This window comes from Aspergillus welwitschiae, assembly GCF_003344945.1.
Source record: "Aspergillus welwitschiae strain CBS 139.54b unplaced genomic scaffold BDQ94scaffold_15, whole genome shotgun sequence".
Lineage (NCBI taxonomy): Eukaryota > Fungi > Ascomycota > Eurotiomycetes > Eurotiales > Aspergillaceae > Aspergillus > Aspergillus welwitschiae.
In genome coordinates this window covers 621,924-646,220 of record NW_020798709.1, presented here as the reverse complement: position 1 = coordinate 646,220, position 24,297 = coordinate 621,924, and the positions used below count along the sequence as shown (strand labels likewise).

At 51.2% G+C, this 24,297-nt stretch overlaps 11 protein-coding genes across 11 annotated transcripts; 4 read left to right on the top strand and 7 right to left on the bottom strand.

The window, feature by feature from the left end:
* Positions 1 to 582: 582 nt before the first annotated feature.
* BDQ94DRAFT_143572 (RNA recognition motif domain-containing protein) lies at positions 583 to 1,590 on the bottom strand. Its single transcript, XM_026766266.1, has 3 exons — positions 1,278 to 1,590; positions 1,095 to 1,194; positions 583 to 1,013 (listed from the first exon to the last, which is right to left on the bottom strand). The coding sequence occupies exons 1-3, from the start codon at positions 1,315 to 1,317 to the stop codon at positions 662 to 664; spliced, it is 492 nt and encodes a 163-aa protein (XP_026626706.1). The 5' UTR covers positions 1,318 to 1,590; the 3' UTR covers positions 583 to 661.
* Positions 1,591 to 1,979: 389 nt separating this feature from the next.
* BDQ94DRAFT_178672 (putative PHD finger domain protein) lies at positions 1,980 to 5,661 on the bottom strand (the record flags this gene model as incomplete). The annotated part of the gene is made up of 2 exons (XM_026773172.1): positions 1,980 to 3,156; positions 3,206 to 5,661. The coding sequence occupies 2 exons, from the start codon at positions 5,659 to 5,661 to the stop codon at positions 2,076 to 2,078; spliced, it is 3,537 nt and encodes a 1,178-aa protein (XP_026626705.1). The 3' UTR covers positions 1,980 to 2,075.
* A 424-nt stretch (positions 5,662 to 6,085) lies between these two features.
* BDQ94DRAFT_143564 (uncharacterized protein) lies at positions 6,086 to 7,211 on the top strand. The gene is made up of 5 exons (XM_026766265.1): positions 6,086 to 6,192; positions 6,287 to 6,495; positions 6,563 to 6,571; positions 6,646 to 6,720; positions 6,796 to 7,211. Exons 1-5 carry the CDS (start codon positions 6,170 to 6,172, stop codon positions 6,885 to 6,887), a joined length of 408 nt encoding a protein of 135 aa, XP_026626704.1. The 5' UTR covers positions 6,086 to 6,169; the 3' UTR covers positions 6,888 to 7,211.
* Positions 7,212 to 7,228: 17 nt separating this feature from the next.
* BDQ94DRAFT_143561 (N(6)-L-threonylcarbamoyladenine synthase family protein) lies at positions 7,229 to 8,814 on the bottom strand. The gene is made up of 2 exons (XM_026766264.1): positions 8,694 to 8,814; positions 7,229 to 8,629 (listed from the first exon to the last, which is right to left on the bottom strand). The coding sequence occupies exons 1-2, from the start codon at positions 8,807 to 8,809 to the stop codon at positions 7,339 to 7,341; spliced, it is 1,407 nt and encodes a 468-aa protein (XP_026626703.1). The 5' UTR covers positions 8,810 to 8,814; the 3' UTR covers positions 7,229 to 7,338.
* A 229-nt stretch (positions 8,815 to 9,043) lies between these two features.
* Positions 9,044 to 10,159, bottom strand: BDQ94DRAFT_143560 (uncharacterized protein). The gene has a single exon (XM_026766263.1). It carries the CDS (start codon positions 9,607 to 9,609, stop codon positions 9,238 to 9,240), a length of 372 nt encoding a protein of 123 aa, XP_026626702.1. The 5' UTR covers positions 9,610 to 10,159; the 3' UTR covers positions 9,044 to 9,237.
* Positions 10,160 to 10,386, bottom strand: BDQ94DRAFT_143559 (uncharacterized protein). The gene has a single exon (XM_026766262.1). It carries the CDS (start codon positions 10,371 to 10,373, stop codon positions 10,212 to 10,214), a length of 162 nt encoding a protein of 53 aa, XP_026626701.1. The 5' UTR covers positions 10,374 to 10,386; the 3' UTR covers positions 10,160 to 10,211.
* A 445-nt stretch (positions 10,387 to 10,831) lies between these two features.
* On the bottom strand, positions 10,832 to 14,993 carry BDQ94DRAFT_178669 (DUF3433 domain-containing protein). The gene is made up of 2 exons (XM_026773171.1): positions 12,987 to 14,993; positions 10,832 to 12,926 (listed from the first exon to the last, which is right to left on the bottom strand). Exons 1-2 carry the CDS (start codon positions 14,707 to 14,709, stop codon positions 11,095 to 11,097), a joined length of 3,555 nt encoding a protein of 1,184 aa, XP_026626700.1. The 5' UTR covers positions 14,710 to 14,993; the 3' UTR covers positions 10,832 to 11,094.
* A 715-nt stretch (positions 14,994 to 15,708) lies between these two features.
* Positions 15,709 to 16,324, bottom strand: BDQ94DRAFT_143555 (uncharacterized protein). The gene is made up of 2 exons (XM_026766261.1): positions 16,038 to 16,324; positions 15,709 to 15,976 (listed from the first exon to the last, which is right to left on the bottom strand). The coding sequence occupies exons 1-2, from the start codon at positions 16,202 to 16,204 to the stop codon at positions 15,907 to 15,909; spliced, it is 237 nt and encodes a 78-aa protein (XP_026626699.1). The 5' UTR covers positions 16,205 to 16,324; the 3' UTR covers positions 15,709 to 15,906.
* Positions 16,325 to 17,395: 1,071 nt separating this feature from the next.
* Positions 17,396 to 19,085, top strand: BDQ94DRAFT_143548 (phosphatase PAP2 family protein). Its single transcript, XM_026766260.1, has 3 exons — positions 17,396 to 17,863; positions 17,937 to 18,169; positions 18,237 to 19,085. Exons 1-3 carry the CDS (start codon positions 17,830 to 17,832, stop codon positions 18,936 to 18,938), a joined length of 969 nt encoding a protein of 322 aa, XP_026626698.1. The 5' UTR covers positions 17,396 to 17,829; the 3' UTR covers positions 18,939 to 19,085.
* Positions 19,086 to 20,028: 943 nt separating this feature from the next.
* Positions 20,029 to 20,405, top strand: BDQ94DRAFT_143542 (uncharacterized protein). Its single transcript, XM_026766259.1, has one exon. The coding sequence runs from the start codon at positions 20,096 to 20,098 to the stop codon at positions 20,324 to 20,326; it is 231 nt and encodes a 76-aa protein (XP_026626697.1). The 5' UTR covers positions 20,029 to 20,095; the 3' UTR covers positions 20,327 to 20,405.
* Positions 20,406 to 21,846: 1,441 nt separating this feature from the next.
* Positions 21,847 to 24,171, top strand: BDQ94DRAFT_159406 (citrin; the record flags this gene model as incomplete). Its single annotated transcript, XM_026769070.1, has 4 exons — positions 21,847 to 22,026; positions 22,137 to 23,330; positions 23,398 to 23,560; positions 23,621 to 24,171. 4 exons carry the CDS (start codon positions 21,847 to 21,849, stop codon positions 24,169 to 24,171), a joined length of 2,088 nt encoding a protein of 695 aa, XP_026626696.1.
* Between the last annotated feature and the right edge of the window lie 126 nt (positions 24,172 to 24,297).

Below are 24,297 nucleotides of genomic sequence, written 5' to 3'. Positions count from 1 at the left end.
AGGGTAAGTAAGGGAATGTCACAGAAAACAAAAGGCGTAGGGGGAAAAATTGAAAGAAGCGCGGAGGCTAAACGGACCCATCACTGGACGAGGTTACGTGCTCTGGGTCCTGTTCCGATCGTCCAGATCAGTCAAAACTTCACCTACCTAGTGCTGTAACGGTCATCACGGGGATCATAGGAACGGCCGCCGCCGCCGCCACCACCGCTGCTGCCACCGCCGCCGGCGTAGGCATCACGAGTGGGAGCTGCGGAGCCGTAGCTGGGCGGGTTAGCATCGCGGTCATAGTAGCCACCACCGCTGCCGCCACGACGCTCTTCACGGCGATCGTCACGACGGTCCTCGCGGCTGTAACGGTCCTCGCGGCCACCGGAAGCATAGCGATCAATGCCACCGCTGCTGCCACCACCGCGGTATCCATAGTCATCACGGTAGTCACGACGGCCACCGTAGTCACGGTAGTCACGACCATAGTCGCGGCGGTCGCTGTAGGAGTCATAACGGCCATAGCGGTAGTCGTCGCCACGGCGCCAGCTACCACCATAAGGACCACGACGATCGTCATAGCGATCGCCACGGCCGCCACGGTGACCTCCACGGAAATCTGACGAGATTGGACATGCGTAAGCCACATATCAATATACAGAGGGAGTCTGGATAACTAACCACGCTTGGGAGGACCGAAGTACTTTCCGGGGGTCGGGGTTCTGGGACGGCTACGACGAGCCTTCTCGATGCTCAGGGTGCGACCTTCGATGACCTCGCCCTGGAGACCCTCCTTAGCGGCATCGGCCTGCTCGGCAGTGACCATCTTGACGAAGCCGAATCCACGAGACTCCTTGGTGTGGGGGTCGACCATGATCGAGCAGTTTTCGACATCACCGTACTTCTCGAACAGACGCGAAATATCCGACTCGGTCAGACGGGGGTGGATACCAGTGACGAACAGGTTGGATCCAGTGTTGATAGCACCCTCTTCGTCATCGAGAGACTTGCGGGGATCAATGGGGGCGCTAGTTATGAGGAGCTCCAGTCAGTCTGGCTGACGTCTGGGGGATGGCTAGCTAGCTAGCCAGATCTGCACGTAAACATACCGGTCATCGACGCGACCGTTGGGAGAACGGCTACGGGTGCGATCAGCACGAGGCTCATCGCGAGGAGATGCGCTGCGGTCGCGAGCGAAACGGGGCTCGTCTGAGCAGCGAGTCAGCATTGTTGTGATGATGTTACCGGGGAAATCAGCTGGGCTGGCGAGGCAAGATAACCGGTTGACATACCGTCGTAGCGACCGTTCTCGTTATCGTACTCTGTAGCCATAATGACGGAAACCGAAAAGACGAAATGAGAAAGCTAAGTGTGTTGGAAAGGGATGGGAAGGCGCGCGCGCGACGCAGACCGAGGAAAGTGCTGGTGAGAGGCAGAAAAATTCAACAACCGAACCCGATAGCTATCCGACGCGGATATCAGAAAGCCAGGAAGCTAAGATGGCTCTGATGTCCGAGAGATTAGAAAGAAGAGGAGAAGAAAGGGGATAAGGAAGGAAGGCAAAAAGGATGGATGGAGGAGGAGATGGAAATCGGTGGTGATGATGAAAGAAGGGGGAGAAACCGGGAAAGAAAGTCGAGCGCGGCGAGTCTTCCATAAGCCATTCTGGACCGCCCGCGGCTCTGCCGTCGTGCCAAGGCCGTCCTCCATACCAGCCATTCAATACCGTCCACACCATGCAATATGGAGTAGTTACTATCTCCTCAGGAGAATGTTAATTGAATGCGAATGGACAATGATTACATTCTGTAAAAGTTCATTATCTGAGAATGGCTGCTGTTCTAATCCACCAAATTCCCAGTGTTTAACCTAACCAACGCCTGGCCAGCCTATGTTTGTTCCCTCAGCAGCAACAGCAGCAGTAGTAGGGAGACGAGGTGAAAAAAAGGAAAAAAAAAAAAAAAAAAAAAAAAAAAAAAGCAAACATACAGAAAGGGGAAATCTGGGAAACGCAGAGAAAGAAATGATGTGTAGGTGTGTAAGGAATGTTCGCTCAAAACCGATGATATCTCCGCCATCTGTACGTCTAACTACCTGAATCCGCGCCAGCGTCGTCGAGTCCGATGTACCTTGACATTCTGTTGTGTTGGTGCATCGCCTCCATTTGCTGCTTCATTCGATCCATTGATCATCTGTCCTTCCAGCTCTTCATCCTCGACCAGATCTTTTAGCTCCTCCTCGTCTAGCTCACTGAGCTCCTCGCTCATCCCTCGCATCACATCTCGCCCGGTCCACCGCTCCTCGTGGATGGTGGTACCAATGGGGTCGAATGGTTGCATATACCACTGGATGCCTCCTTGCGCCAACGGATATTGCTGATCACCCTTGAAGCTGGGTGGGGGCGTCAACGGCCCTTTTTGGGTCTCCACTGGTGGCTTGGATGGCTCAACACACTCTTTCTCCATATTTCCATTTTGATCAGGAACAGGTGGTTGATCTTCAATTGTAGGCTGTACAACTGTGGGCGCCACATCTGCACTTGGAGGCTCTGTGTCCTGCATATCAGCGGGAGCATCCTCCATGTTCGTGTCCTGCTGTACTTGAGGCTCAGTAGATGCCTCTGCAGGTTGGGACTCGACCGCACTAGGCTCGACAGGTGCATCTGTTTTCCCAAGCACGTCGGCAACACCAGCAGTATCTTCAGGCTCGGATTTAGCCAATACAGCCATTTCCTCAACCTTCTGCTCTGTACCATTTGGTACTGTCGACGCTTGTTCATCGTTGGCTTGTTCTGGCGCATCGACTTCGGAGCCCCGTCTGGACATGACACTATTCTCCAGCATGAGATCGAGCTCCTTGAGCTCTTGTTCGAACGGCTTGCGGTTCAATTCGCTCTCCTTTCTGATAGCATCTTCTAGCGAAGGCTGAATAGCTTTGATTATCCGCTTGGCAAGCTTCCTTTTCTCGCGTTGCTCTAGGCTAAGTTCCGGAGCACGACCACTAATCTGCATCTGAAGCTCAGCCGTATCTCCAGCCGGCTGGACTCCGATCTCCGTGGTGAAGACATGGGCCAAGTCGGCGGAAAAGGTAGCAACCGAAGGATAAAAGCGTTCTTGCAACTTGCTTCGAATAGACGCCAGGCCTTGTCGAAAGATACCTTTGCCATCAAGCCTGCCGCGTTGTTAGACCACGTGAGGGAAAGTAGATGAAACATGCTTACCCTTGAGCTTTCTCGAAAATCGGCCAGAGCAGAGGGAAAATGGGAAAGTAGACAGTGTCGACAATAGTCTTAAGCGTCTCCACGTCCTTTAACTTTTCTCTCTCGCGGTTTTTCACCTCATCACACAGCATCCTCAATCGATCCAAATCATGATATAGTCTCTCACCAAATTCAATACGCCGTTGTAACCTCTTGCTCCCAGGGACTCCCATAGCAACATAGTCTCTCCTTGTCATCTCCATGGACGAAAAGGTTTCCAGCTGGAGTTGCAAACGTTTCAGAAGTGCGGCTCCCCGCCTGGCTTCTCGTTTCAGCGTCCAGTATTTGCATGCATCCTCAGCATACTGCTTTCTTTGTCGAACCCCGAAGCGCTGCAGCGAGGCCACAACCGAGTTCAGCACGACCTGAGGGATCACAGGGGCCCCGGAAGGTAGCTTCCAGATAGTCTTGGGTACAGTCGGTCGCTTTCGCTTATTGCCGCCAACAGTCAGAGTAATGCGTGGTGTATGTGTGCGATATCCGTCCTCATCCCCGTGGTCGCAGCCAAGAGGGTGTGTAGGTTCCAAGGAAAGCGCTGCCGCCTGGCTGTCTCCCCATCGGCGGCCTTGCATTGTAGTCCTGTAGTACTCTATTGCCTCGGCCGTGGCAACATCTGTTCCATGCTCTCTGCGCCATTCCGGTGGAACATGCTTGTCACAAAACGCTTTGAGTAGATGGGAGTCCATGACTGCCGGAGTTCCATGGCCAGACTTCATCTTCAAATAAAGCTGAGCCCTCCGTGCGCATGTAACATGGAACGCAACGAAGCAGTTCTTGTTACTGCATTGTATCGAGGCACCCATTCTCTGGCGACAAATGTAGCAGTGAAGCTTCCAGCGACTGCGAGGTACCTTCTCCACGTCTGTGATCGGTTCCATAAGAGAAGGATTACCAATAGAGACCTCCGGGATCCATATCGCACACAGGAGATGAGACCACTTCGAGGAGGTAGTCTGCTTGAAGGCACCTTCGGTATTTGGACAGAAGATGCAGTTGACAGACCCTCTTCCAATCAGCTGACACTTGCGACACAGCCATTGTCCCTCAGGGATGAACGGCACCCCGTAGCATTCCTGATGTACTGCCAAATCGCAACCGTCGCAGAAGACAATTGCATTGGAGTTTTCGCAGTCACCATCGTCGCAGATAGCACATTTGCTGTCTTGTTCCTCACCCGGCGCTGTCTCGCCATTTACCGCCGCTGCAGAGCTCGAACGAGGACGTTGCGTCTGAGGAGGCTTGGGATTAGGCTTCGGTATACGCTTCTCTAGGATGTGCCACTCCTTCTCGATTTTGGTCATGGTGATCTCAAAGACCGCCGGCTTGATTGGCTCCAGCTGATCTTCTCTTCGCTTCGCATTATATTCCTCCAGCCACTTCTCATCTTGCTCATCCATATCATATTCCACCCGGCCAACGGCAGCATTGACCTCTCCTTCTGAAGTGACCGGGTTCGCCGAATCCAGATCATCTTCCTGAGCGCCCTCTGTCATGCGGATCAAACGACGGTCATGACGGAGGAATAGGTCGCTTTCTTGATACCCTACACTCGCCATAGTGCGATCAACATAGTTCTGCTGACCTACTCCGGGTTGGTCATAGAACGTGAACGGGTCGCGTATGCGGAACGAGGGCTTCGGCAGCGTTAGCCTCTCGCGTGGATTCGGGCCTGGGGGTGGAACATTCTTCTGTTGATGTGTAATGCCCAAGGCGTTAAGGATGGCTTCCGGTCGACGAGGAGGGCGGCCTGGTCGGCGCTTGATAGGGGTCGGTGACGAGCCATTCGTATGCGCGCGAATCAGCTCAGCTATTGGATCCTTCTCATTCGTCATCTCAAGGCCGTTCGGCGACAGAATATGAGCAATCGAGGCTGTGGGAGGGGGGCGATCCACTTCCTCTGCATCGAAAACCGCAAACTTCGTCTCGATATCTAGATCCGGGTGGAACTCCTCCCAACCACGCTCCTCTCGCGGCTTGTAACCATCCCCTTGTTGTAGAGCAAGGGCAGCCGCCGTCGACGACCCAAAACGGCCCCGGTTCTGACTCTTCTCTCTTCTTAGACGCGCGGAGGGAGGTGTCGTCGGAACAGGAGGTGGCGGCGGCGGAGGAAGTTGTACAGGCTGAGGTTGTGGTGCTGACTCTGGAACTGAAACTGGGCCATTGCGACCACGAGAGTTGGAAGAATTACGTCTGACTGCTGGTGTGGGCTTGGGTTTCGGCGTATCCTTCACCTCCAGCTCGATGTATCTCCCACCACCACCCGGTCCGCCAGGGACATACTTTCGCTTCTTGAGGGGAGGGCCTTCGTTGGTTGCCGATGAGTCGGAGCTTGAGGGAGGTTTCAAGGTCACTCTAGTCTGGGATCGAGAGGGTCTGCTGGGCGAGCGGTGGCTCTTAGGCCATGAGAGGGGCGCCATAGCTTGAAATAAGGCGGGAATAAGCGCGAACAGAGACGGATAGAAAGTCGGCTAGAAAGGAGTTGGTGATAGAGCGACACCGAGCGATGCCGCTCAGCCGCACGTTCTGGGATTCCAGACAAACGCACGTCGCGCCGTAAAGCAGATAGGAAACGAAGTTCAAACGATCGGAAATAAATAGAGCATGACTCCTCCAAGCCGCCAAGGTCGGAAAAGACAGTACTCGACAGTGAATGTGGGAGACAACAGAGAGGGGATAAGACGCGCAGGCCGCGAGAGGGCGGGAAGTTGACCAGATGCTGGCTTATGATAAGCAAAGCAACCCGCTTGGCTGGCCGTCGGGCCCCCAAAGGCGGAGAGTCCCAAGCCGCTCTCCACATTCGCGCTGCTTCCCGCCGACCTTCTTGTCTGTCAGTTCAGTTCCCCTCTTGATTACCTCCAAGAGCTCTCCCATTCACAAGCCCACTTTGTTGTTCTGTTTACCGTCTACTGGTTAGATAGTTACAGGATGAGTGGTCCCGGTGAGGAGCGGTAAGTGAATCACCCACCTTTTTCCTGACTGAATTACTTTCCTCTCCCCGGATCTCTAGACTAACAACAACCCACCCGTGGGTATGCATTCTAGATGGCGCGGAGGTCGCTCATACGACCAGAACCGCCATTCGGCGCAAAGACAATCCAACGCCCGCACTATGAGCGCGCATGGTGGGTCTCGGGGGGGACAGAATAATTGGGGAGATTCGCGTGACCAGTTCGCTTCCGGGCCGCAGCAGGAGCAGCATGTCCCCGTGCGAGGCTTCAATGCCGCGGAGTCGAAGGGAGCTCTGAGAAAAGGTGCGTTTAGACCAACTTCTGTGCGAGGAATGACACCAGCTAAGACACAGCTTGCGCTGGGCTCTAGGACCGGGAGGTGCGCATACCGCTACTGCTCATCCGAAACCAATATCTACGATTGCCTATTGCTAACTCCCATCTCCTCTTCAGAACCGAGGCCTTACCACTACAAACCACAAGGAAAGGACGTGAACAACCGTGCGAGCGGACCCTGGGGCGCAAAGCGTACGTGACTACCCCCCAGGAAACGACAGCACAAAACAAACGAACAATAACCTAACGCGCATGACAAACATACAGCCAACCAAATGGCAAACGGGAAAGACTTCTTCCTCGAGCTTCGGAAGCAAGTAACGGCGCTGCAGCAGGGTGGCACTGTTGCAGGTGGTTGACGGAAATTGGAGGTTGAAGAAACTTTACAAAGTCGACCGATGCTGGAAACTTCAGGCGAGGGTCAGGAGATTTAAAGAACCCGAAATGCTTGTCGCTGCTGGTGGATGGATGTGGAGATGAGCTCTTTTCTCCTGGTGATAGGCTGATAAGCTGTCACCTCTGGAAACGGGGATTGGGATAACAGTCTCGTCACGGACAACTGGTGCTGTCTTGAGCAAACCAGGACTTGTATCATATCTGTCTGTGGTAAGGTAGCACCTTCCGCTTGGCTTGCGAATACTAGTTCATATGACATGGAATGAAATGTACATGATTATACAGAGTTTTTGAATTGTAGTCAGTTGCGAGTAAAGCCCAGTAGTAGTGGTGATACATTGGTTGTGATCTATATACAGCTCATAAAAATACACACTCGAAAGAGTGAAGTGCCGCTAAACAACATCCTACCGTCTATTGTACAAAATGATCCTCAGCTCTCTCCCACCCGAAAGGCCCTAACACACCACCATCCCCCTCCCGTGGATCAAGCGACCACTTTCTAATAGCCCGAGAGGTAAGATTCGTGCGCCAGCCCGCCTCAAACATCTCCATACCCGCCCAAGCAATCATAGCAGCATTATCCGTACACAAGTATGGCGGAGGAGCAACAAGCCCAACGTGCCCGAACCCGCGGGCATCCAGCCACGAGCGCAACACAGTCATAAGGTACTGGTTCGCCGCAACGCCACCACTAACAACGAGGGTCTTAACCTCCTTCTCAGGCCCTTGTTTCGCAAGGCTTTCCAGCGCCATGATAGTGCGCGACGCGAGATGCTCAAAGCTAGTCCGCATTGCCTCCCGAGCGAGTGCTATCCTCTCCTCATGACTTATAGTTTGACCGGCTGCTTCGCGAGCGGAAAATATCCTCGCCAGCGTACTGCCTATGAAGCAGAAGCTGTATTGCAGTTGACGGCTGTGGGCCCACGGCTCTGTGAACGACCAGCCCCAGGGGTTTTCTCGTGGGATAAGTTCGTCGTGGCGAGATTTGGGAGCTTGGTAGTCGGCGTAGTCGGCTTTGCCGTTCGGGAAGGCGAACTCTTCTAGCAATTTCCCGTACATGGTGCTCTTTGACGTCTGAAGGAGAAAAGGAGGAATGATTTCGCGGGCGGCCTTGTCTAGAGCTTCTCCGAGGGCTCGGTCCACCGTCGAAGCCATGATTTCGTGGTCGGTTATGGAGGAGGACTTGACTAGCATTGTATGGCCGCCAGAGATGAGGATAGAGAGGAAGGGAAACTCGGGAGTGATGGGCTGCTGCTGCTGCGACGCCGCGACATCCTGGCTGTTATCTTGGCCCTTGCCACGGTTCATACAGGATACAAGACGAGGAGTCAACAGATGAGCCTGCATATGATGGACTCCAACGAACGGCACCTGCCATGCGACGGAAAGCGCCTTTCCTGTATCTAGCCCGACAAAGAGGTTCGAGCGGAACCCTGGTCCCCTAGTGGAGCATACGAAGTCGGGTTTCCTGCGCAATTGGGAATCACTCGATACATTGATCGTTTGTTGCTTTTCGTGCTTCGCGACGGGCAGGTGAGCGAGTGCTTTATGGACGAGACTTGCGATATTCTCTTGATGGGATTCGAGAGCCACGACCGGGTGGATGCCCTGGTATGCGCTGGTGTCGCATGTCACCTTATCGAGGAAATGGATTTGAACGGCATTGGATTCCTTCTCGACGATAGCTACCGATGTGTCGTCGCTAGATAGATCAGAACGATTAGCTATGCTGTCGCGGAAAGTAAGTCCGGGCGGACTAGACGCACCAGGAAGTTTCGATGGCAAGTGTGAGCAGGCCGCGGCGGCTTCGAGGTAGAAGACTCCACCTCGGAGCAGTACACAAGCCTTTGCGTAATGCTGAGGTGGAAACTCTGCTCAACATTGGAGAGGATTTGAAAGACAAGCGAAGAAAGGCTGAGGCAAGCTTTCTGGGTATGGCTTGTCGGCGGGAAAACTAAAGACTATCGTATCGGGATTCTCCTCGCACGGGCCATCGAAACCCGGGGCCGCCGCCACTGTTACTATAAATCGCTACGGTCGGTCTAAAGTGGCTAGGATCACCGCTGAGAATACAGCATGAGCAGGTCTACTAATCTACTGCAAGCACTGAATGCAATGGAGCCATAACGATCGTCGTTGGGTTTAGCCCAAGATAGGCCCTATACTAAGTACATAACGCCGGACCGTATCATCACATCATGAACATAACAGGTATCATATACACGCTGAGTCTATCCTCATTCCACCAGATGCATCCATCCCAGTGTTTCGGCTGCGCTCCAGGTCATTCGATGTTTCGCGCCGTCAGACCTACCCTGAGCTGTCGTTGCGCTCCAGATACCGGATCGGCTGTATCAGAACCGAGTCGGAACGGGGAGGGCGCAGAAACCGTGGCGCGTCAGAAGGCTCTTCGGATTTCTGGCCCAGCATCCCCACTGATCTGCCTTTCGCCGTAGTGTTGGTTGTAGCGACATCAGCCTCGTCTTCATTCACGAACCATCCAACGTCGCTCCTCGCGCGACAACTTGGTGTAAGTGCCATAGTACTCCTCGGGATTCTCGATGGGCGTGACACAGTGGACAGTGGGAGTGCCTTTGAACTTAATCCGCTTTTCTGCATGGCTCGAAGCGCCCGAATGTTTCTTGAGAATACTCTTGGACGAGCACGAGTTGCTGTAGGCATAGCTTGGGACTTGAAAAGACGAGAACCGCTTTGCACTCGGGCTGGCAGGGGAAATCGGAGTACGCGGGATCGCGCTAGGAGACTTGAGGGACAACGGCTGACGAGAAGTACTTTGCGCAGCAGAGGTGCACAGTGAAAGCTTCGGCCTTGCGTTGCGAGCGATCATATTGACTGACACTGATGGGTTGGAAAGATGATTGAATGCAAAAGGATGTCTTGTTCTTTGGGTGGAAGAATAAAGTAGAGAACAGGCGCAGGGAGCAGCAGCACAAGATTATCAAGGAAGAACACTTTGATCAACAGAGTGTTTCCGAGAAGGCAGGCGTGTAAATGATACTATTATTACTCGATGACGTGCCAAACAAGAAGTTGAAAACAGATAGTCGCCTGGACCAGCCAAACGAACTACTCAAGGATGAAAATAGAACGAAAACAAAAACCCAGCAAAGCCCAAAACAAATTGTGTGTCAAAAAAAGAGGAAGAACCCTTAAGCCCCGGGCTAGCTGGGCGGCTATATAGTTGTTCGACCTTCATTGCTGGGAAGAAACCCTGGTGGTGGGGAGGGCGAAGGCGAGGGGTTGACCTGGCGATGGATGGCAACCTATTTTAAGAACTTTGGGTCAGGAGGTGACGCTTTGCTCCCATCCATACGCAATGATTCGTTGTCGCTCAGCAGGGACCTCGAGACTAGGTGTGATGAAGGGGTGACTTGTGCCTGATCGTGCAGCTGCTCGGCGCTTAGAATGTGATGAACACTAGCCATTGGCTGCCGGTCGCCATCCCCCCTCGTCGACCACCCGGCATCTTCACAATTTCCCGCACTCGACGATTGCAAGCTCCCCTCACTATAGAGTGGACAAGCATTCTGCAGAGTTTGAACTGCCGAATGAGATAACTGTTTGCCGTGGGCTTCGGAGCACACATGGGCGAGCGTGTGGGACATTGACGGCACTTGCATATGGGCACACCGATATCACACCCCACGACTGAATCATTGGTCCTCATCGTTCGTATCCGAAGGACTTTTTGCGCTATTCCAGATGGGAAGTGCAAGATGCCAGCTTGCAATGTGTCGACGATCTTGCTAATCAGCAAATACGAGTGACTGTGGCTCGAGAATAGCTCTCAGAGCTTAAGTCAAGGTTTCAAGCGAGCCTGGTTCTTCCCATTTCCGGATTCCATGATGGCGATGGCAGGACTTTGGGGAAATCGGGGCATCAATGCGGAGTGGCTCTAGAGCAAGGTCGGGGCCGTCTTAAGATCCGGACGCCTAGTTTAGAACCTCTTGCGCGTACCAAGGTCAACGGTTTCGTAAATCGGATTGAGACCCCTTTGCCAATTCGATAGCGATCTGGGGAGCTATTCCTGAGCCAGTGCCTGTCATTGACGCCTACCTTGCCAGTAAGCGAATGCGTGTCGAAATTCGGGCAAAAGAAGCCGTTAAGATGTCGGAGGTAATGAGATCAATCAAGCCATGAGGGTCATCATCCGTTTTGATCTCTGTTGTCATCAGAAGTCACCCTTCGCAAAAGGGTTCGGAACCGATTTTTCGGCGCCGGACTAATCTCCTGTAACTCGATGGTAGAAGATCCGCTGTTGCGGCGAGAATTGTCTTCATCCAAGACGTACTTCCATTGCCCATCGGGCGTTTCTTGTCGATTTAGTTTGTATCGTTTGTCCATATCGACAAAGTGTTTTTCTCGGTAGCCTTCACTCCAAGCGTATGTTCCCTTGAAATCGTTCAGAACCTGTCCATGGATGACCCAAGGGATGATGGAGCCGATAGACCGTGGGATGCGAGGAAATTTAAAACGACCTCTCCTGGTAAGGAAAACCGAGGCGACAACGCACCCATCGAAAACCACTATGATTAGGACATACATAAATGATGCAAACGATGGGACCACCGCCCAGGACATGTTGTAGATAATACCGTCGCTGATTCGAGCAGGAGAATCTTGAAGCTGGAAGTAAGAGTCCCGTTTAAGCGATAGATCAGTTGCAAAGATTGTCCGGTAGACATTGCGGGAGGCGGATTCTAAAACACTTGCAGTAACGACACTTGTGTTGGTGTCCAAAATGCGGTACAGACTTGCCGTGAGGGCGCCAAACCAATCAGTGCTGCTTGCATTGTTTGTCTCTTGATGCGAGCCGTTGTAGGTAAAACTCAAAGGGCTCGATAGCCTGAGGTTGTAGTTGGCGAGGTTTGTTGTACCATTGCGCACAATTGCATCATCTCTGACAAATGTGCCATTGAGAGGAGCATAGTATTGTATGTACCCATCCGAATTAAATCCAACGGAGAAATTCTGCATGAGGAATAGGGATTCACAATACAACGCAACTGCGGTATCGGATGTAGTTTGTAAGTAGCTACTTCCGCTAGGGTAGGCAACCACAACGACAGCGGGCTTATGACAGCCACTTGATTCTGCAGACGTTGGTGAAGCGAAGAAGCGAACCGTCAGGCTGTCCTGGCTAGCCTCAGTGTCTTGGATCGTGTCTATTTGGCACACCGTATCTGATTCGTTGAAAGGTGAGTATTTCCAACTGGCTACATTTGTTATCGGGTCCTCGGAATAGCTGTCGGCGATCGAAAGCTGCTTGCATGCTAAATCGGCACCAACGCCCCGTATGGTGCCCCCAACGAGCCATTCAGAAGATGTATCCGTCCATGCAGGGAGAAAAGAGTAGCTGGATGTAGTCCAAGAGAGCACCGAGGTTCCACTGTAGATGCTGCTCTTAATAGTGTCAAGTTCGGGGCCTATTGGCGAAGGTTGTCTTATGGCGATTGACGCATAGCTGTAATTAGACTTCATATTAGTATCAACCCTCGTCGGGCCAAGCTCGTGCCGAAAAAGCCCGCTGGCCAATATGCTCATTGCGGTGTTGAACAAACACGCCACTCCTACGAGTCCCAGCAAGAAGTGGCGGTAACTGAACCACTTAAAAAGCGAAGCGAGAGGATTCAGTGATCCGTACTCAAGCAGTAGGGAAGACGCAGCAGAGGCGCCTCCCGCTTGAAGAACAGACCATGGTTCCAGAACGCTCAGGTAGCGGTATATCGAGAGGCATAATGCCCTGATAATGGAAGCAAGTGCGGACGGAATGAACTGGAACAATGCTGCCAGACTGTCTGAATCAAGGTAGGTCAAGGAATGAAATGCCCCATCCCGGGCACACAGCACGAATATCGTCACAATACCAGCAAATACCGCTATGAAAAGGAAGATTTCAAGGGCAAAGATTGGTATCAGGAGGAAATGAGGTCTTGGATCGGGTTTGCCTTGGAAGATCTGTCTTTGAGAGCGAGGAACTAAACAGAAGTCAATATTTCTGCTTTATGAGGCCCTACGATTAGTGCGGGGAGACTCACCAGCAGATGGCTCAATGCAAATACGGGGAGGCTCAGAAGCTTGCTGCCAGCGGCAAGTATAGTTTTTGAGGATCGTCCTCAGCTGTCTGGTTGACAATTGATCCAGGTTCAAGTGAGAGAGGCAAGAAGCATCAATGACATCAGCCATGATACCACACATGGATGCGATAGAAGCAGGGTCACTTCGAAGCATATTTGGGCGGTTGGGGTAGGTGTATGCCAAGTACAAGACCACTACCACTCCGAACAGGAGGATTGCCTCGGACACGAAGGACTGCACCGGGCCCACTATGATGGCCATCTGATGTGTCACATGAGAAGCTTGCACATAGTGTGACTGGCTGGTGACATCGAAAATCCTGTTCATCAAAGGTACAAAAGCACCTTGTACGCTAGTTTCCAGCTTCGAGATGATATCGCGATGAAGTGTTGATGGTCTCACAGGCTTCTTATTGAACGAGGAAGTGCCGTTGGTGGAGACCACCTCTTGCAGGATTATGCCTTTGAAATGCGTAGTATTGAGAGAAGCTCGCGACACCTCTGTAGTCGAATTCGGATGCAGATCAACGACTGAAAGCGAACCGTTTACTTGCACTGAGATGCCAGCTTCCGAGGTCTGATAGACAATCTTGCAGCCAAATCCACTGACCTGATGGGTGTAATCAGAGCTCGAATAGTCAGATTTCTGGCGATCAAGTTCACTGGTTTTGTTGAGACTGACGTCTACCGTCAGTCCAATTAAGTCGAAGGAAGCACATTGCTTGGTAATACTAGTCGTGGATACGTTCGGCTGCCAGTGTGAGATCTGTACAGATGAGTTGGTCGGCGGTATAGTGATTTCCTCGCTAAGTTCCAGCGTGCAATTATCGGTTGTTGACACGTCGTTGAGGTTCCAAATCAAGGGTTGTCTAGTGGGCGACCCGACACCGAATGAAGAAGTATTGGAGGATACATCAATGGTTACGGCATCGTCCACGTCGATCTCAGTACAGGACAACTCTGCCCAATAGATGGATTGCGTGAGTTCCCACAATTTCGTGTCGTATTGAATATCCAAAGGTATAGAGACAGGTGCCATGGCATACTTGCTCGATTCCGGCTGAGTATAAGACAAATCCCGATGGTCTCGAAAGCTGGACGTGTTCTGGTTGCTGTTATCCACCAATAATCCTTGTTCTTCGAGGTTCACGATAGTCGGCCATGTTTGAAGGTGTTGATTCTTGTAGACGGTAGCATCATCCATGTTGAACAGACTACTTTGCAACGACGGGAATACCAATTGCAGGAGGATACTCAGGATTGAGATGCAGACCGCAATCCAATGGCGGTTCCTCATAGCAAAAAATGGCGCGGTTGTATAGTGACCGAATTCATAATTGAGAAGAAGCACATCAGCCGGAGCCCCCTGGGGTCTTGATAGTTGGAAGTACGGTTCGAGCCGAAGAGCGTCGTATTCAACGAGGGACCATAAGACTGCGATGATCATACTCAGGATCGTGGGGACGTAGGTGTAGGCGAATTTTCGGGTGTCGGTGAGTTGGTCAGTCGAGGTAAAGAGACTGAGGCTACCTTCATTGTTGCCCAGTTGTCGAAGGAACTCAGTCACCAACAGCATGAAGAACATGAGGCAGGCCAACGGGATCAAGTATTGTCGGCGCAAGGTCCGCGGAAGCCATCCTGATGTCCGGATCTGAGGAGCATCGCGAGTAAGCTCTGTTGTCATCGTTCCTCGGTCCTTCACATCTGCCAAAGGTGCCTAGCATAGATCACCGGAAGGATATGGCTGGTATCAAAAACCAGTCACCGCAATCAACCGCGATTCGACATGGCTGGAGGAAGTGTTCAGGAGTGAGGCGCTCGGGAATGAGGGGGCCACAGAAAGGTCACTTCAGGGTTGCCCATCGACGTATATCCCAGCTGATTGACTCGTCGACACGGTGTGATAGAAGGAAAGTCGTATTCAGGGTCCTCTTTTCCGACGATGCGGCTGGTTGCGCGAGGATTCGGGCTGGGCGGAAAGAGAGTCGATGAGGAATGAGATAAGAAACGAACCGGGTCGTGGTGCTCGAAGGCGACGAGCCCCGGCGCCAAAACCATTTTAGAAAAATAGCCAGTTTCGGGGGTGGGCAACTTGGCCCGTTTGGGATTAATTTATTGCACCGGGGCCTATTGGTACGTGTTCCGGGTGGAGCGCCCACTTGGAGAAGAGGGGGTTGACTGGTGATGCGATCCGCTTCGCAGCCCATGAAAAGGCCACCAACCTCGCCTTACGATCCACTGCATTTGCAGCAGGAAATCTGGCTACTGGCTAGCACTTCTAGTCCCCTTTCGACGCGGGAGGAGTGCTTTGGTTCACGGGCCTGTCTTTCCTTTCTGCCGTCAGCAGTCTGCATCTCGGTGTACTTGCAGCCCAATCAGTCCAACATCTTCTCAATATGGTGGGTCATGGCCCTCGTTGATCACTGTGACAGCCCTGGAAGATATCCAGGAATAGGCATGATCGACAGTCAATAAATTGCATGATGATGGTCGCAAAAGGGTGCTGTAAAGGGTTCAGGTTTTCAACACTAACAATGGGGACGTTGAGTGATGTGGAGGACACTTCGCCATGGCCGAAACTTGGCGAGGGAGAAATGACGAATCTCTTTGGTAGCGCTCCAAGGCTTGGTATATTTAGCCGCTCGGTGCCCCACCGAGAGCCCGTCCCTGTTTCTTTCCAGCGAGCTGGTCGTCATCTTTTATGCGTATAGATATATCAATTTACCTACAAATTCTTTGCATCGAGGAATAGTAAGACCAAGGCTTTCTTTTTCCTGTCTAATTTTGATACGGTAACAGCAAGCTTTGAGCCCGGACTTATCCACCGAACAGCAAGGCAGCAAGGTCCACCAGCATGCCATTCGCCCATCTGCTGATAAGCTTAAAATGGCTTTGCATTGAACCTCAGCTTACAGCCTATTAGACAATCTCGCACAATCCGAATATGAGCCGTATGTCATACTGAAATTTTTGGGAGTCCAGTGCTTTCATGATCAGCTGACCTTCAACTTGACGCTCGTGCTTGCAATATGGTGGAGAGGTGGAGATAATCCGGAAATATGTCTGTAGCACTGTTCAGAGCCTTCATTGAGTTGGTTCCTTGCACAAAAGTCCAGATGTACTTTCAGATACTTGAGTGCTCGCACAAACTCATCACATGTGATGGGAAATCTACACATAGAAAAGAGTAGTACACGTGGTGCTAACTTAGCACATCTGACGAATATACTAATGTCAAAGTCATGTTATTGAACTACTATATATGATGGGCCAGATAATGACAGTATACCCACGCTCCTGATATCTTATGGCAGAGTCATCCCCTACTAATCTTATCAACAGAAGCCTTGAAGATGGGTCTATATCTGGTGGGGACTTCAGGGACTACGGCCAAACCCTTGTTTCACGAGAGCTACCAGCGAGAGTTTCATCTGGCAGTAGCTTAAATTTGGGCTTTGCTTCAAGATATTCTAGGAGTATTGTTACGATAATGGGGCATTGATCGAGCGAAAATATTTAATTGAATATATTCATAGAGTCCTGGTTCTTTGTAATGCTCCTGTTGGTTCCACCAAGAGATGCTACCTGGAACTCTAGGACTGGTTAAAGGCCCATGACAACTGCATATAGTTTGTATGCAGTAACAGGTCTACATTACTACTGGATGTGTTGTGAGGCTAATTCGCAAGTTCCGTTTTAATACCAATGTATGTCGCATCCTAGCATCATGATGAGAGCAAAATCCTATGAGTGGTGTTGTACAGAAAGGGGCTCAGATACAGATACGAGATATATCGCGGGTGCGAGTCACTTACGCTAAGATGGCTTCGATCGACAAACAAAAATAGGATGAGCTAACTCTCACTGTACCCCACAAATCGCATCAACTGCAAGTCCCCTTAGTTATCTTTTCGAAAAACGGCAAAACGCTGAGAAAGGAATAAAACATTGATGAGGAAAAGAGTCGTTCATGTATTGAAGATCGGCGAAGCTTTTGGTCGAAGGAATTAGTGCGTGGTAGGAACCAATAAAGCGGGACCGAAAACACTTGGCTCTCTAGGCGTCACTGCCCGTACTACTAGGATCACCATCTCACTCAGTCTACTCCGTACCTGTAGCTAATTTGGATACGAACTTCTGCAACGTTTGAACTCCAGCCTTACCCGCCATGGTGGCTGAAATGTAGCAGAACAGTGGCAGCCCGATTCGGCCACCGGTTCCATCGGATACGATGGATCCTGATGAACCGCCGCTAAGTTCGGGCCCAGACCAGAGTGGCTCTCAAAGGAGGTAATACCGCGTGTGACCTACTTCGGTGTGGTCCATAGGCAGTTTCTCCATAACTTCTTAGAAATCGTTAGAGCGTTCATGGTTGCTGGACAAAGGTGATGGGTCTGCCTAACCCAGCAGACTAGTCAAACTCACCTGCCTGCCGCCCTGTTTTTTTTTTCCTTTTGCCAGGGCTCTTCCACATCGGCCATGCAAACACGCCAAACCCCACCAGGCGCCAGGTATCCACGGAAGTATGGCAACCACGGAGGATGACGACAACCCTTTGAACTCAGTCCTTCGTTGTCACCTTGGCTCCCTTCTCCTTTTTCTCCGACTGGCTTCCGGGATCTTTTTGCAAGACTTCAGACAAGGTAGATCCTCTGGCGTTGGGCTCGAGGAAACAACATCAATTCCATTTGCTGGGCCCATCGATAAGTTCTAGCGTATGCGAAGCTTCCGCCTGCAGTGCAGGGTAACCTCGACGACCGGTGTACATGACCTAAGCCTGGTTTCCATACATTGAGCATCTCAAATGGGCGCAGTGAAGAACATTCTAGAGCCTGCGGGTAAGTTATGTCCCTGCTACTTGCAATTCCGCATCATCCGAAGAAGCATACTGATATTCCCGTCCTCTTGTAGCGATTGTTGCCGCCTTCACCGCAGGATCACTCATCAATCGGCGCAAGAACGCTAAGCTCCTCGTTACGCCGGACGTCGAGTCACCACTGCTGGAAGCCCCTCCAGTAGACATAAAACCAAACGAGGAGGACACTGATGAGCGCACAATCCGAAACCGCCGAACCATACAATCACGGATCCTAGCCAAGTTCCCCTTCTTGTTGGAAATATGGTACTGGCTACTCACATATTGGGTGAGACACATCTCGATGCCCAAGGCACACTTCCTATAGTACCACGCATAACTGACTAGGTGGGCAGATCTATCAAGGTTTACGGGCGTTTTCCGCTAGAATGATTAGTGGCCATGAGACTATCTTCGACACTGCCGAGCGTCATGCCCTTTCCATCCTCTCATTCGAGCACTTCCTTCACCTCGATGTCGAGCTGTCTGTACAAAGGTATGTGCTTGAGCAGAAGCCATGGCTCATGGGATTCCTGGCTCGGGTATACTATTCACACATTGTCCTCGGCGTGATATTCATCGTCTGCTGCTATACCTTCCTCCAACGAGACAAATATCAGGCAATCAGGCGTACGCTGGCGTTCGAGAATGTCATTGCCTTCACCATCCTTACCTTGTGGAGGTGCATGCCACCTCGCCTGCTGCCAGAAGAGTACGGCTTCATCGACGTTCTGCACAGCAATACAGGCGGCTCAGCTTGGACGCAGAACAAATTCCAACTTACAATTGCAGCGATGCCCTCACTTCATTTTGGAAACTCGATGTTCATTGCACTCTGCCTGCTGAAGTTCAGCCCGCATTGGTACCTTCGAGCTGTGGCGCCCATCTGGCCCATGCTCATGGCACTCACTATCGTTGCGACGGCCAATCATTTCATCCTAGATGCTGTCGTCGGTGCATGTGTGACGCTGACGGCATTTAGATATAACACCGTCATGTTGTATCTTCTTCCTGTGGAAAGAGTACTCTTCAGGTTGTTGCGTATAGAGAAACCCTAGGCCGCCAGAGGTGCCTAGCTTACCGGTATAAAGTCTTGGGAACTTGGGGCCACGATATCCATATCGTCATTCGTACTGGATCAATATTCTTTGGTGGAGAGTACATAGTCATCGTTAATCAACATACATTTGGATCGCGTCTGTACACAGGCACAGTGTCTTTCCCATCAACCGTATCGTACGGGCAGGCTCTATTTCAAGCCTTTGAGGCTGACCGAAGTAGATAACACCTGTGAGCCAGCATTTACCGGCCAACCTTCTTGATACATTTGCGTAGAGGTGAGCAAATGGGTAGAACCAGTTACACAGGTGCCCGTCTATCCAGAAAAGAAACGAAGCCAACAAGTGCTACATATTAACTAGCAGTAGTACATATTAATCCTGTGTGCCGGTGGACAATGAAACCCTTCTGAGACGGGATAATTGATGCTTATCATGTTTATTACTTCTCACACTACCTTTTGGGAGCTTCGAGGAAGTATCGGGACGCGAAGAACCAATGTCAGGATGTTGACTAATTAATTCTTTCGTACTTTCCCCTTTGTTGTACGAATACTTACTTTGGATGGCGATGAATGATCAATGAGTGTAGCTGATATGATTGAAGATTATTGATAGCTAGATGTACATAGGCGTTGATAATAATCCAATAATATGTATGGGTTAGCATTTGTTGGGAAAGTGAGGGCATATATTGTGCATGTTACTACGGATAGTAATCGCACTATGTCTGCATTGAATATGTTTGTTTTTGTTTGTAGATACTAGTTACTAGTAGTCTACTATGGACGGTAAGTTGGAGAAACAAACAACTTATGATAGTTGAACATGTGGGACTAAAACAGGGCTCGGTGTGTATTGAATATAGCAGGGAGTTGAGAACTAGTAAAAGTAGCTGCTTAATGAGTATATTGAATGACATGATACTCCTACCTCAGTCTAGTTCTCGGTGAAACTTGTTGCTCAGCTACTCATTCCAGTCTTGGGGAAAGTTCCCTCCTGATCGCGTGAGGACAGCAATTCGGAGAAGAACTGCACAGGTCGGAGCAAGGCCGAGGCCGAGACCTGGAAATGCCAGGTGGAGTGGCGCCGTGTTTACTCTCGGAGAAATTTTGGTCCCGTGCCTTTTCCCCCCTTGGTGCCTTAGGCTAAAGGCCATGCTTAGGTGTTCTTCTCCCGAGGGATATTTCGGTACAACCTTCCTCTCCGGGTTTCGTCTACGAATGTTGTTCAATTCGCGTGCCTTTCAGGCGCACAGGACCTGCGGCTCCCCGTACGCCTTGACGATTTTGCTGAGCCACAGTGGAAACAAGCCTCCCCGGGGTTCTCCAGGTTTGGGCTCGTTTAGTTGGGGGATAGACACGCCCATGAGTATGGGGAAGGTCTAATCCTTAGGTAAGATGAATAGACTATCAACTCCTAGTTTACCTAGTTTCTCCTGCTTGTCCCGGGTCCCCACCGAGCCGGAGACGCTTCTCGTGGAAGCAGCTCATCTCATTCGCGGGTGAGCCAAACATATCGGCCCGAGACGGGGAGAAAGACTCCAATTCTGTGTGTCAGACGGCGATGTCATGTGAAGCCCGGAAGCCTTGCATTACTACACAGTATCACTCGTCTGATGTGCGGCTGCTGTTCACCTGGAAACCCAAATCCGGTCTGAACCCCTCAGCTGTACGTTGATGGCGTTCCGAGATCGGGTCGCAGGCCGCGTCTTGGTGGCAGATGAACTCCGATAGAGGGGTCGCATATCCCAAGTTGCTATGGGCTCGCTACTCTCACTGAAGAATTGAGATGCATCTTGACCACCCTACTCCGTTAGATAACGGGCTCGCTACTCTTGGGAGGGAAGTTGGGGGAGTGCTTCAGATCCTGGTTGTCTGGCCTAAAGGGGGCCCAGTGGTTGGTTATCATATAATCGAAGGTGGCCAAAGTTCCGGAGTTACCGTGGCACGCCGAGAGAAGTTGGTTGTCCATGGCGAAATCCGTGATCCGTGAGGGGGCGTGGATCGAGGGTGTGTCCCTTGGGTCAGCGTGGCTTTCCATTGTTTCGGGAGAACTAGGTTTCGGACAGGAGAATTTTCTTTAAAAAAGTTTGATTCATAGAAAAATGGTACCTCATGATAGATATGTATTCAATCTGGCAAATTATCAGCCATGAAGGCATGTATATGAGTTGCCTTGTGAGGGGAGTGAGGGTCTTGCGTGCGGAGTTAAATAAGAAAGGAAGCCGCGCTTGACCAGGGTTCGGGGCCAACTCCGATGCATAAGGCCATAAGCATAAGGAAAAGGCCTCACCGGAGCGGTTAATTAGATAACAACATGCATGCCAGCCAGGGGCGGTGAGATCGCCCCATGTTGCTGGTTGATTCGCCCTCAGCCCCAAGGTCAGTAGCCAAATAGAAAAAAAAAAAACAAATTTGAAAAAGACACTTTTTATCCGATTGTCCAGGTGAGGCTTGTGCTGATGAATGTGGAAAAAAGGTAACAAAATTGGAAAAAATAAAAAAAGCAAAACGAAAAAATTAGTTAAAACCACAAATAGCTAATTAAAATCTTGTAAAAGTCAGGATCTTTGCCTTTCTTGACTGCTGGGCCCCATTTTTTTTTCTACGCAGCTCCCAGCTGTCAGTGTATGATTCACTCTGCCCACCCCCGGGAATTAAAATATTATTATTGATCGATCGATTATCGCTCAGGCGCAAAGCGCTCTCGCTCCCCCGTTATTTTTGTCTTTATCCCCCTGCTCCACTCCCTCCTCTTATCCCCAACCCCTTCTTATTCCCGGTCCTCCCCTCGCTTGCTTGAATTGCGTGGTTTCCTTTCCGTTCTTTTTGTCGCTCCGTTGGGTTTCCTTGGAATTGCATCTGTCATCTTTGGCGTTTGTTCATAGATTGCTGTATTTTTCACCATGACTAGTGTGAAGGACGCAGTCAAGGAATCCTTGGTGGGCACCTCCCAGGAGCCCCAGCCATCGCAGCAGATCAAAAGCAATTTCCTGCGCCATGCACGCAAAGATGAGGAGACGGGAGAGCTCTACATGAGCCAGGAAGATTTCGTGAATGCTATTGCTCCCAAGTATGAAGACTACGTGAGTCACCCTGATCCTTGCCGTTCATCCCCCGGATTGTGCTGTATGTGTCATACGATTCGCAAGGGTTCCTGCTTGGCTAATGCATGTCGGTACTCTCTTGACAATAGCATAAAATCAAACGCGAGCACTATGGCGTTCTCTTTATGGTCGCCGACAGACGCAGATCTGGCAAAGTCAGCCTTGCCGACTGGGCAACTTTCGAGAACCTCCTGGACAAACCCGACGCAGAATACGAGATCGCTTTTAGATTGTTCGACACGGAAGGGACGGGCACCGTGAAATGGGATACTTTCAAGGAAGTGTGCAATCTGAGCAAGAGCAGCGAAAGCATTCCATTCGATTGGAACTCAGAATGGGCTTCCCTCTACACCGGAAAGACCAAGCACCGACACGACATGACATACCCTCAATTCTCTCAGATGCTTCGCGGCTTGCAGGGAGAACGTATTAGGCAAGCTTTCCACGCTTTCGACAAGGACGGTGATGGCTACATCGAGCCCGAAGACTTCCAGCGCATCATTCTCGAGACCTCGAAGCACAAGCTGTCCGACTATGTCTTGGAAAACCTTCCCAGTCTGTGCAACATCTCTGCCGGTACCAAGATCTCCTATGCCACCGTCCGTGCTTTCCAGAACATTATGCGTGAGATGGATATCATTGATGTTATTGTGCGTGAGGCGGCCCAGCACAGCGACGATGGCAAGATCACGCGTGCGGATTTCTTGAATGCTGCTGCTCGTGTTACCCGGTTCTCCCTTTTCACTCCTATGGAGGCCGACATCCTTTTCCACTTCGCTGGATTGGATGCTCCCTCTGGGAGACTTTCGCAGAAGGATTTCGCCAAGGTCATTGACGCATCGTGGCGCATGCCCCTCGCAGTTGCTGGACAGGCTGCGTCGGATAAGGCGCACCAGGTTGCTGAGAAGTCCAAGTCGGTGCTGTACAGTGTGTTGGAATCCGTCCACCATTTCGCCCTGGGCAGTCTTGCAGGTGCTTTCGGAGCCTTCATGGTGTACCCCATTGATCTTGTGAAGACCCGTATGCAGAACCAGCGCTCAACTCGCGTCGGAGAGAGACTGTACAACAACTCGCTGGATTGCTTCAGGAAAGTGATCCGCAACGAGGGTTTTACCGGCTTGTACTCTGGTGTCATCCCTCAATTGATTGGTGTCGCCCCCGAGAAGGCTATCAAGCTCACTGTGAACGACCTTGTGCGTGGGCACTTCACCAACAAGGAGAATGGAAAGATCTGGACTGGTCACGAGATCTTGGCCGGTGGTACTGCAGGAGCTTGTCAAGTTGTAAGTTATTCTGACAGAAATCCAGCTTCCTTGAAGAGGCTCAAAATGCTAACTGCAAGTCTTTCAGATCTTCACCAACCCTCTGGAGATTGTCAAGATTCGTCTCCAAGTCCAGGGTGAGATCGCAAAGTCTGTTGAGGGTGCTCCTCGCCGCTCTGCGCTCTGGATCGTCAAGAACCTGGGTTTGATGGGTCTGTACAAGGGAGCGAGTGCCTGTCTGCTTCGTGATGGTAAGTGATTTGCGCCCCATTATCTAGTTGCTAGTGCCCTTCTAATGAATCACCTACCAGTCCCGTTCTCCGCCATCTACTTCCCTACCTATGCGCACCTCAAGTCCGACTTTTTCGGCGAGTCGCCCACGCACAAGCTCGGCGTCGTGCAATTGCTCACCGCAGGTGCTATTGCCGGTATGCCCGCAGCTTACCTTACTACCCCGTGTGACGTGATCAAGACCCGTCTGCAGGTCGAAGCTCGCAAGGGTGAGATTAAGTACACCGGACTGCGTCACTGCGCGGCCACTGTTTGGAGGGACGAAGGATTCAAGGCTTTCTTCAAGGGAGGCCCAGCTCGTATCATTCGTTCATCCCCACAGTTCGGTTTCACACTTGCCGCCTATGAGATCCTGCAGAAGATGCTTCCCATGCCCGGGTCTCAACCCGAAGTTACCCCGGCTGGACAAATCGAACCTGGCGTCGGCCTGCAGACCGCCAAGGCTCCTCTGCCGTACCTCAGATCCAGGAACGCTCTCAAACTGATCCTGGATCTGGATCAGAACATTGGCCGCGTTCCGATCCCCTCGGCAGACCGTTGGCCTAAATTCCTTCAGCAGTCCAAACAATAGATAAGCATCTTCATGTTTTCATAGCGACGAATCGGTTTCTGTATCCTTTTGTTTCTTTTGTTTAAATGGAAATATCTTCTTTTGTCATACTACCCAACTTGTTTTCCTTGGTTCTTAGATTTCTGG